Source organism: Chroicocephalus ridibundus, chromosome 3, assembly GCF_963924245.1.
Source record: "Chroicocephalus ridibundus chromosome 3, bChrRid1.1, whole genome shotgun sequence".
Classification (NCBI taxonomy): Eukaryota; Metazoa; Chordata; class Aves; order Charadriiformes; family Laridae; genus Chroicocephalus; species Chroicocephalus ridibundus.
The window spans coordinates 21,027,089-21,038,893 of NC_086286.1; the positions used below are offsets into that span (position 1 = coordinate 21,027,089).

Sequence of the window (11,805 nt, forward strand, 5' to 3'; positions counted from 1 at the left end):
GGAATGGGGTCTTGCGGTGCGTGCGCTTCTTGATGGCAGGAGTTATCTTCATCATTTCTCCCTTGGGTCCAAGGTTAAACACAGCATCATACAGCTTATGACATGGGACCACACTGGCTGTCCACCTCCAACTAATAAAGTGAAAACATATTTAAAGCACTAACCCTCCCCCTCCAGTTATTTTCAGAGGCAAATCAGGGTGGATTAAACCTTGCAAGAAATTGTTTTGTTCCCCAGCATGTCACCCCTTTCCACAGTGCTGCGGGCAAATGGGTGCCTTTTGCCAAGGGGCATGACTTGGAAAACGGCGGAGGAGGAGAGCAGAATATCCAGGCGGCGTTGATCACTTGCTTTTTCTTCCCAGATTGAGAGGGTCCACCATTCTTGTTGTCTAGAAAATTATGTTTGTTCCATATTCTGGCATCTTACATAGCATGTACATGCTCTAGCTGCTTTCCTTTCTTTTCCCAGGCAGTTTGGAAAAGGTCTTTCCAGCCTCGTGGCCACCAAAATATCTAACAGGCAACTGAAAACCCTTTAGAATAAAATAATTTCACCTACTTGACCAACAGCTAACTTGAGGCATGACCCAAGGATTTCACCTTCAGCTTGTCGGCCGGGGGAGATGTCTAAATGTTAAGGTTGTGATTGAACGTGGACTGGTTTGGTTTTGCTGAAATTAAACTTGTAGAACGATAAGCAATTAAAAGCTTATGCCTAAGCTTTTTAATATGAAGTTGATGTTTCGTTGTGTACCCACATTAGCTGTGGGCACAATCAGAATAGTGAGGAAGGCAGAGTTTTAATAAGTCTGATGCTGGAGAAACCTGGAGGTTACCTAAATGCATCTTATTAATCACGCATAGGAAACAAATTCAGTAAATCTGTAACTCATACCAGGCAGCTGGGTTTTTAGACCTCCTTCATTTTTAGGGGCAGTAGGGACTAGAGACATTTTGTGTGATCATATGCCATACCATGCAAATAGAGAGCAACGAAATTAAAGAATATACTCCTAAACTGCTACGGTTGTGTATCAGAGTAACAGGATAGCAGAACTCCTAACATTTCTTTCTGGGAAATATATATATTTTCTAATACATCTGTGCACTTCCCTTACCAGAAGCAAAGAGCGATGCTGCTTGTATTTTGTTTTGTCACTGAAGCCATCATAATGTTATGGTGACCTGCTACTTAAAATATAACTGACTAGCCTGAATAAAGTCACAGCTGGGTCATGAGGATGTTTTTTCCATCTTTGGAATAAACCGGAAAGCAGTTTTATTCTATCTTTGCAGATTCAATTTCCATATTCTATCTCATCCTGATACTAGTTAAAAATCAGCTTTTGAGTTATGCCTGGACTGTTCCACAGCCCAGAATAAACAAAATTGAATGCACATTGGACAAGTACAGACGTTGCCAAAGGCATAAACTCTACTAAATGAGCCATATTCAATTTAGAATACTCCTGGGCTAAGCAATTCCTATGGGTAGAGCCCTGTGTTGTTTAAAAAATAAAATTCTAGAGTATCATCTTGATGATATGAAGTTATCTATTTGATGAATTTGGGTGTCTTGTTTATATTGCACCTTTATACCATTTTTCAGACCACTCAGTTCAGCTGAGCTTCCCGTTTTTTTTCTGTATCCAGCCGCATGCTGCACATTTTGTCTCATCCAGTTGTGTGTTACTTTCATTTACCTTATCTTGCATTTTAATGGTTTCATGATTTTCAGTGAGCCTAGACAGCAGTGTAGTTTTGATAGGGGTAAGGGAAAATCCCTTTTATTTTGCTCAGTCAAATAAGTAAGAGACCGTTGCCTGTACTTGCTTCTTGAGGAACATAACTTGTTTGTTGATTGTTTGTAGGTCCTTCCTATTCTGACTTTCATCCCTATCTCAATCTCAGCTTTCTCTCTTCCTGAAGTTAATTACCTTTCCTAGGTTGTTCTCTCAACTCCTTTCCTCTTTAGGGAGTTGTGTTCATTAATATAAATATAATATAAAGCTCAAACCACATAAGTCTTCCAATTAGATTCCCACAGCTGTTACATACTTTTTTTTTTTTACTTGCTCCTCTCAACATCTTTCTCTTCCAGCCTTCAACACTGCCCCTTGCTCTCTTCAAACTCCTCCACCCCCATGCAACCTGTCAGCAAGCTCTTGAGAGTTGCTTAGACTGAGCCCCTGTGATCTTCACTGTGGCTGCTCCCCATGTCCATTACAAGGGCTTGGCCATAGCCCCGTGTTCCCATCACTAGTTCCCATCTTGATTTTCTTCTCCTGAGCATTGGCCTGTGTGTGTCAGAGGTGCAGTGAACCATCAGTGTACCTGGTGCTGTGTTCCCAAGAGCAGCAAAACAATTATTTAAATATTTTGAAATGTAGGGATGCAGCCTAATGTTTAAAGCTATGGTCCTCTTGTTAATATAGAGTAATGTTCTGATGGGATAGTGTCCCAAGAGGAAAAATACATATGCTATAAAACTTAATTAAGCTACCAGATCATAGAATCACAGAATGGTTTGGGTTCAAAGGGACCTTAAAGATCACCTAGTTCCAACTGCCCTGCCATGGGCAGGGACACCTCCCACCAGACCAGGCTGCTCAAAGCCCCATCCAGCCTGGCCTTGAACACCTCCAGGGATGGGGCAGCCACAGCTTCTCTGGGCAGCCTGGGCCAGTGCCTCACCACCTTCACAGGAAAGAATTTCTTCCTAATATTTCATCTAAGTCTCCCCTCTTTCAGTTTAAAACTGTTCCCCCTCATCCTATCATTCCACTCCCCGAAAAAGAGTCCCTTCCCATCTTCCTGTAGCCTCTTTAGGTACTGGAAGGGGCTCTAAGGTCTCCCCAGAGCCTTCCGTTCTCCAGGCTGAACAACCCCAACTCTCTCAGCCTGTCCTCACAGCAGAGGTGCTTCAGCCCTCTGAGCATCTTCGTGGCCTCTGGCCCCACTCCAACAAGTCCATGTCCTTCTGCTGTTCGTGGCCCCAGAGCAGGAGGCAGCCCTTCAGGGGGGGTCTCCCCAGAGCAGAGCAGAGGGGCAAAATCCCCTCCCTCGTCCTGCTGGCCACGCTGCTGGGGATGCAGCCCAGGGTGGGGTTGGCTTTCTGGGCTGTGAGTGCACATTGCCAGCTCAACATCTAACAGAGGAATAAAATACAGACTTTAGTGCTTCTGTTGGCTGTGAAACAAAGATATCCTGAAGATCACACTGACTCCAGCTGATAAATCCACCCACATGACGCTGCATCTGGGTCTTAGCTAGCATGTGAGGGACCAGCTCTGGAACCTCTGCACTTGCCATGCAGTTCATCCACAATTGGATAAAAATCACTTGCGTTAGATTCAGTAACCTGTGGATCAGTGAGCAGAGTTGCCAATCTGTTGTGGGTATCGCCTGCTTTTTAGTGGCACTTCCAAACGAGTTCTCGGGGACTTTGGCTTTTGAGCCCAAAAAGCCGAGTCATGACTGCCATGTAGTTTGAACTGTGTAGTCAGTGCTTTAAAGAATTATATAAGGAAAAGCTAATGAAATTTTAATTTCATTTGATGAGTTCCTACCAATCTTGTAGAGCAAGTGTATGCTAAAAATAGGCACTTGGTAGTAATTGTGTTTGCACTGAACCTGTAACTAATATGTATAATCTACAGGTATCGAAAGAAGATGTTTTTCATAATGATGCTTCACAAAAAAATCAGAACTAACATTTGTTAAACCTTCTGAAGGGACGTCAAGTGCTCATGCACGCTTTGGCCATTGCTCACGTATCTCCGGTGTGTCTTGAGTTGAATGCTTTTATCACAGATTAAATAATGAAAGCTTTGACTCAGGTGGTGAATAAGAGCATAACATTATCATAACATTAACTTCACCTTTATCCAAAAAACTTGGAGTACTAAGTCTGGAAAGAAGGCGTGTATAATTTCTGCTTTATCGGCTAGAGAAGAGAAAATTGTCTAAGTATATTATGCACATCCTAAATCTTGCATATTCTGGATAAAATACTTCTAGAAAATCTAAAGTAAATGGAAGGACAAACGTGGGGAAAAAGCTCCAATTAAAGTATAGATTTTCAAGGAATTGTAATCTGGGTTTAAAAAAAATTGTTAATTTGTAAATAAAATGCAAAATTCTGCTAAATGTATTGATTTAATAGCTTTGGATATCCCTTTGTAAAACCTAGTTTTAAAATCAATTACATCTTCGGTCTGTTAGATGTGTAATTAAAGCATTTGAATGATAATATTGCCTAAGGCCATTTCAGAATTAACCAGAAAGTATTTAGGTGGTGATCGGAACATTTAATATTTCTGTGAAGAGTTAAGTAATCTGGTAAATAGTGCACTATGGTTTGAAGAAGTGCTTTAAAAATTTGATAAAATATAATTTTCTGCATCTTGATAGTGCTATTTTAATGATTTTCTCCCAGCAGTGTTATTTACATATATATAATTTAGATAGCAAATACATTTTTAAGCAGTGCAGTATCTTAAATTTGGAGTCAGTGGTTAGTTACTGGGTTTTGCTTCAAGATGTAAAAAAAAAAAAACAAACCACAGGAGAAAAACCTGATCTTAGTTACATCAGTCTGAATCTGGAGTAACTGTCTGGCAGCTCCTAAGCAATATTTGTTTCTCTGATTAGAATCTGATGTACTGTGAAGAAAGTTTATTGCTGCTTTTTCTTCCCTATTTTGTATATCCCTGTTAAGATGTTAATTCAGTGTATTTAGAGATATTTGTCTCATCATTAACGGATTTGTTCATGCTGATTTGAATCATTGACGGGATTAAAAAAGAAACCAGAACACTTTTAAGCAAGTTATTTTGTACATATGATCCGGTATTTTAAAAAAATCTCAGCAAGGTATACATCTTGCACTTTCTAAATGAGTTGGCAGTGCTTCCATCTGATGATGAGGTAGGTGTGTTTATAAAACAACTTTTTCGGGCTGACTGTCATGGTAGATGAAAAATTACTTTCCTGGTTCTGTATGTTTTCTTCCCCAGAAGCAGTGAAAACATAAATCGGTAGGTAGCAGCTAATTGCTTCGCACTGACACACTTCAGTCAAGTGGGGGCATCGTTGGTCTTTCACAAATAGGCAATATGGCCAAAAGGATCTCCTTGTTAAACTGAAGTGCCTGTGATAGAGTAAATTACTTGCTCTATTTTTGTCTTAATTTGGGGACTCTTTAGCTATAAGGTGCATAAATAGCATGTTGGTTTTGTATATATGCTTTTAGTTATATTACATTAAAAAATAAGCGGGCTGCGCTCTTTCTCTACAATTCAGATTTTGGATTTATGTCAGTCAAATAATTCTGTCTGTTTAATTACATCTAAGAAGTTTTTAAAGTGACAATATTTTTCTGGTGAAATAAGCACCTATTTCTTGAAAACGTCAGCTGCAATCAGTATGTTCTCCGCTGAATTTGGGAAACCGCAGACAGTCTGACAAATGCCAAATACCTGAAATACTTTATTCCATTTTAATTCTTGGCGTCTGCTAACAAAAACATTACTTAAAGTGTCAAAATACCCTTTTGGGAAATGGTTGTTACTTGCTAATGATACTCGTTAGAAGCCACCCTCTGATAACGTTTTACGGCCGAAATTCCCTTTCCACATAGAAAAACTAAAGCCCGGAAGAGGAAGTTCTTTGGGTATGGGTGGGTGTTGAGAAGCACCACGCCATAATTACCTTTATGCAATCACGCCCTTAAAGAGGAAGAGAGCAGATGAAAACTTTATGTGGAGCCTGTAAAAGATGAAGGCATTAATCATATGTCACCAACGCCACGACTTTGATCCCCATGCTGCAATGGTAGATGGCAGCTCATGGTGAACTCTGCCATGCCTGGCTTTTGGTCCAGAGAAGGGCTTTTAATGCGGGGATGCTTTTCCATGGCTGCCATGGTGTGTATTATGAGCTGTGCAGGACTGTGCTTTGAGTATTTAAGCTTGGGATTTTCACTGGTACGATTCTTGGCCTGTTCTTCTATGTAGATCTAGATTCCCATATAGCTACATCCTTTGGAGACAAGTGCCAAGGGCGACGACTGGAGATAATAACTTGCGATTTGTGTCTTTTGCAAGTTACAGTCATTGTAAACTGACAGCTGTGAAGGACCTAAACTCACATCAAAGGATGCAGATCATCTAGTTAGGTCAATTAATGTTAATTCTCATCTTCCATTAAATTCTTTTATCTTTTTCTCTTTTTTCTTTTCTTTTTTTTGCAGCCAAGCCCAATACCAAGTCCTGTTTTGGGGAGAAAGCCAAACGCTAGTCAGTCACTGCTTGTGTGGTGCAAAGAAGTTACAAAAAACTATAGGGGAGTGAAAATCACCAATTTCACTACATCATGGAGAAACGGTTTATCCTTTTGTGCAATATTACATCACTTTAGACCAGACCTAATGTAAGTTGTGTACTCTCTGTCTGCATAAACTAACTCTCCTAGAAATATGCAACATTTATGTTTATGTAAAAATCAAATCCCTGTTCGTTTCAGGTGTTGCACTGTTTTCACCCTTTTCTTTCAAGCAGGGGAGAATCCTTTCTAAGAAAACAGATTTCTGAATGCTCAAACTTTATGACCTCTTTGCTCTCCCTTGTTGCATAAACAATTGTTTCTCTCCTCTCTGTGATTTGTTTTTCTTCTTCTTAATCTTATACAAAGAACTGACTTCAAGATGATTATGAAAATTGTGCCCGTGTTGAAATGAGATGAGAGGAATAAGCCTGTAGCTCTTTGTACGCTGACAAGGACGGATTACCTCCTGGTAAATTTGGTTGTCAAGGCCGGCCTCTACTCCCTGCCTTAACTTCTTTTTTAGATGGAAAGCTTCAGGCAATGAAACATGTAATCAGTGTTTGTTTATTTATTTATTTATTTATTCCTTTAATTTTCCACACTATTAGTTTTGTTGATTGAATTGCTGTGAAATTGCTAGTTACTGTATGATAGTATTGTATGTCAAATTTTTTAGATTCAGTTTGTTTTAAAACTGCTGCTTTTATCAAATACTGTACATACCCACTGTGCCATTTTCCCCCTCAGTGACTACAAGTCCCTGAATCCTCAAGATATTAAAGAGAACAACAAAAAGGTAAGAACTGCCAGGAAAAAAAAAAAAAAAAAAGACATAGCTTCAATTTTGGCTTCACTGCGGGTTTTTATTAATTTTGGGAAAGTGCGGTTGTTTTGTAAGGTCGTAACTGCGGCTCACAGAAGGTATTCAGCCTCCCGCGGTTCAAATCGGATGCATTATTGACTCGCGTTTGTCATGGTCTTTAACATTCACAACAAATGCAAGGCTGGCGTTAGAGTTTAATATTTGTATGGCCTACTTATTAACTGTGGACGCAGGGGAAGGGGCTGGCCAGCCCTCCTCTGATTTTTCTAATCAGCCACGTAATTAAAACAAATGAAAAACCTAACTGCTCTTGGTTTGTCATACGCAAGACTTCTCTTTCTGCTGCTTTAATGGGGCTCCGTGCATCGGTCACAGTCAACCTTGCTTTCATAGTGAGTTTTTGTGTTTTTAAAGATGAAATTGTACACCTGCTTTTATACTCCGCGGCTGAGCGAAGTGGTGGGTAGTGTAGAACCTGAATTTTTACATGACACAGAAAGTTTAGGATAAAAAGCATTAAGACAATACTTTGCAAATAAACCAAAATAATAGAAAAATAGTTCTGGGCAGCTGTTTGAAACCACTCTTTGTGTCTTGGTGATGCAAAGGTGTAAAAAATTTCTCTGGAAGAAGCAGGAATTCACCAAAAGCCTTTTTTTTTCTGCTCACTCTTTCAGACATGTTACAAACTTCAGTTGAGCCCTAGGGACACGTTTAGAAATGATAATTTTCATGTGAGTCACTGATAATAAAATTGTTCCTGAAGATCATCTGAAAATTGTTTTTAAGTAGCTACCTTCTCAGTGCTGCGATTTTGTTTTTATACCGCCTTAAAAACACTAAATTGAATTGGGATGACGGTTTAAAAATATACTCTGAATAAATTAATTATGTTGAATATTATGTAGCAAATATAACTAAAGAGTATTAGATTGTAGATATGTGGGATTTCTGAAAGCGCTTTATTAAAATTCATTTGTGTTTAGGGTAATTATATTTTAATGTGCCTGCACACTTATGTGTTAGCCAGGGAGTTACTTGTCTTTAAAATAGTATTTAGGTATTATAAACAACGAAATATCTCTGAGCTACCGTTATCTAATGAGTGATTTGGCCAATGATATCTTTTTCATAATAATACAGGGTCTTAGGACGACCTAAGTGGATTACCCGTGACATCACGGTGTTTTCTGTCCCCATATGGTTTTGTACTTCAAGTTTTCTTGAGCGTCCGGGCTAATTAAGCCGGATTATAAAAAAAGAATAGATTATTAATTAAAAATGTTAGCAGTACGATCAGTCATCTTTTCTTTATGAAACCGTGATGGCAAATGGTGAACTTTTTTTTTTTAGCCCGTCTCTCTACCAGGATATAGTTCCCAGGACTGAAGAAGTAATGATTGTTGTTATTGTGCAGTTTTTTTTCTTTCATCACTTCGCAAGCCTTCGCCTGACAGCTACATTGAGTATCTCAGTTGCTTCCTGCAGATTTATTTCCTGGTCTCACACAGTTCTGCCTGATAACCCCACCTGCCCTGGGTTGGAGTGAATGCAGCACTGGCAACAATGGCTGCCTATAAATTCCATGCAGATATGTAACACGTTTGACAATGATTCCTCCTAACCAATTAAAATAACATCTATGGATGAATAGGACAATTTTCTTTGTCTGAAGCGTCCTTTTTTTTTTTTTTTTGTTCCCCTCCCAGGAAAGCAGTGGCTGTGACCATAGATTAAAGATTAACCCATAAGAGTATATCTTTTAGAAGTGGGTGACCTTGTTTGTATTTTAATTTTTTTAAAAAAGAAGAAATCTTAAGTGACAACTGTTTCAGTGCAATTACTGCGTATAATTACACATTGAAATGCGCTGTTACAAAACAGCACATCTTGGGAGTTTCTTTATAGTGCACGCTAGGCATTTGCCGAATCGGTGCTGCCACTGATGCTGAATAAAAAAGGGCATTTACCTGTGACATCCGATCTTGGCCAGTATGTCAGTGTGTTACATTGTTGGGAAATGGTTGGAAGACTGCCGGTGGTGCTTGTGCTGATGGATCCCAATTGATGTCTGTCAATCAGCTTGTCAGTAAATTAAAAAAAAGAAGAAAAAAAAAGAAAAAACTTCATCAGGAGATAGGTAAATAGGTTTAGTGTCCTGAAAATACATACGTGTATGTGTATATGCATTGTAATTTCCACAATGTAATAATAGGTCTAAAAAAAAATCCCCAGACAACCCGAACAACTACTCCAGATTCCATCAGCATCAGTCAGAATTCAGATATATTTTTGGTGCACTGTGCTCATTGCAAATTCAAATTTCTGTGAGGAGCAAAAGAGAAACCAGGATTATCTTTGAGAAAATCAAAAACGCTACAGGGATACCTTCCCAGCTGATCCAAAGAGTTGGGGTTCTACTTAAATGTCATATATATCTAACTAACCATATAGCCTTCCCAATAACGTTAACCAAGTAATTTTATTTTCTGTGTCCATTTGATTATTAGTAAATAGGAATTAAAAATGTGTTAAAATTCCAGCATACTGGCAGTATAGTCCCTTATCAAGAATAGAAATTTTTCATATTGCTAATAGCATGTCCTGCACTTTAGAAATGTAAGCTACTAAACTACACTTGGCTGGAGCTTGGAGGGGATGAAAGGGCGAGAAGTGGAAGGGCACAACAGTATGGTTCTAATAATGAACTTCTGGTTTTAATTACTTTATTGTTTAGAGAAGCTTGTTTCATTTGAGGGATTATTGCATGGAAATAGCAATTTATCTTCTGGATGTTCGATTGGCACTTTCAGTTTTTGTGAGGCTTTTTTTTGTTTTTGACCATTTCTACTAAATCCCTCAGTACATTTGGACTCGGTTGTCTTGACAAAATATTCCATTTCGCAAGGAAGGAATCCTTTTAGAATATGTATTTAATCAGGAGAATTCAGAATTACAGGGATAGCATTGAGTTAAAATGGAAAAAAATTCCTTACCTTTAAGCTGGCAGACATATTTTTATAACAGGCGCTCATGCTCACTTCTACTATTTGATTCCACAAAATCATAAGCATGTATGTAATCCTGTATGTAGGAGTTGCTTATTGACCTCAGTAGGATCATGCAGGAGCATAATTAAACACGCATATAAACATTTGCAAAATCAAGGCTTAGTTATACCTCTGTTTATCAAAACTTAATTTGACTTGGAAAATGTAATCTGTTAATACCGAGTTACGAACTAGTTAGAAACTAGTTAGAAACACAAGGCGTTTATAAATATACTGGAATATCCAGGAGTTCCCACCTTTTCTAGCAGTGAAGGAGAACCCATCACACACTGCTGTATGGACACGTACAGAACATACGATTGCTAATTATAGAACTAATGACTGTAAAACATTTGCGTGCCAATCTAGGTATCTAGTGTGCTTTAAAAGGAGAGAAGCGAGAATGTGTATCGTTCAGAATGAGAAGGAGAGGGGATGGGAAGTAAGTATCTGGCATCAGTGGAAAACGGTTGTTTAGCCTCAAGCATCACCAGAAGAACTGAGCAGAGAGTGAAAAGTGATGGCAGCTGAATCGAGAATATCCATCGTTCCAGATTCAGTCCTTCTGCTGGAGTGTTACCTGTTCTAAGCAAGTGCCTTTCCTCACAATCCTGAAACACTGTCCCCACCGTCATTTTACAGACCCTGGGAGATAGTCCTAGGATTTAGTTTTATTAGCATATAAATAAGAAATTAAGAGTATGAAAGAGTTCAGGTCAAGTCATGTCTATGGGCTTTGCCTGCCATGGACTGCTAAGGCCCATCCTTAGGTCCTTTCATTCTTCAGATGGTAACTCCCACTACCTTCAGCATGGGGTAACAGGTTATTTATGCCACTGAATCAGCACTGACCCACTTAATCAAACAACAAATCCCGCTGTTACCTTTGGCCCACAGAAAGCACAGCTGGCTCGCCACGCTTTCACACCCAGCCTGTTTTCTGCTGGCGTACGAGCGCTCATCGTTCCCGGTACCCGGCATGGCTTGGGCTGCCCCCCAAATCCCTGCACTGCCCTCCTCTAACTCTTTCTCTGTGCTCCTCGTGTTTGTTCCGTCCCACCTCTCTTTTCTCCCTCTCCTCTGTGTCCAGCCTGCTCCTGCCTTTCCAGCTCTGTGTCCCAAGGCCCGGTAAATTACAGCTGTCCCTTTTCTACCATCCGAGTTCTTTCCATTACCTCCCACCCATCATCGTCCTGCTGTTCTGGATACTTTGCTTTGTATCAGCAAATATGCATTCGTGTTTTACACTGCTACTCCTATGTCTAAGCACAGCTCTGCTTTTATAAATGGCATAACAGTCTCTCATAATGAACCTTCCCAAGAAGCGGTACCCCACCAAAGACCGGCAGGGATTTTAAGCCAAATCATTTTGCACAGGGAGAGCCAGAAGGGCTTAAAAATAAATTATTCAGATAATTTCTATGTCTAGATAAACTCTGTGAATCATTTGTTACAGTGATGTAAAAATTCCTTCGCCAAAAAATGCCTTGGCAAGTTATACCTGAGCACGAGGTGAAGCATGCAAAATCTGAGGAAGATAAATTCCAGCTTTCAGGAGCAGAGTTTGAAATGAAAACCGTTTGACCCCTGAGTAGGGAATGAC

General features: G+C 39.5%; 1 protein-coding gene across 11 annotated transcripts in view; it reads left to right on the plus strand.

Annotated features, from left to right (window-relative positions):
* The window catches only part of EHBP1 (EH domain binding protein 1), a 230,053-nt gene that overhangs the window by 140,711 nt on the left and 77,537 nt on the right, over positions 1-11,805 (plus strand). For all 11 annotated transcript variants that reach the window (XM_063328336.1, XM_063328338.1, XM_063328339.1 and 8 more), the window contains 2 exons: positions 6,256-6,434; positions 7,077-7,125. In XM_063328336.1, coding sequence (XP_063184406.1) covers positions 6,256-6,434; positions 7,077-7,125 — 228 coding nt within the window. The remainder of the gene's footprint in view (positions 1-6,255; positions 6,435-7,076; positions 7,126-11,805) is intronic.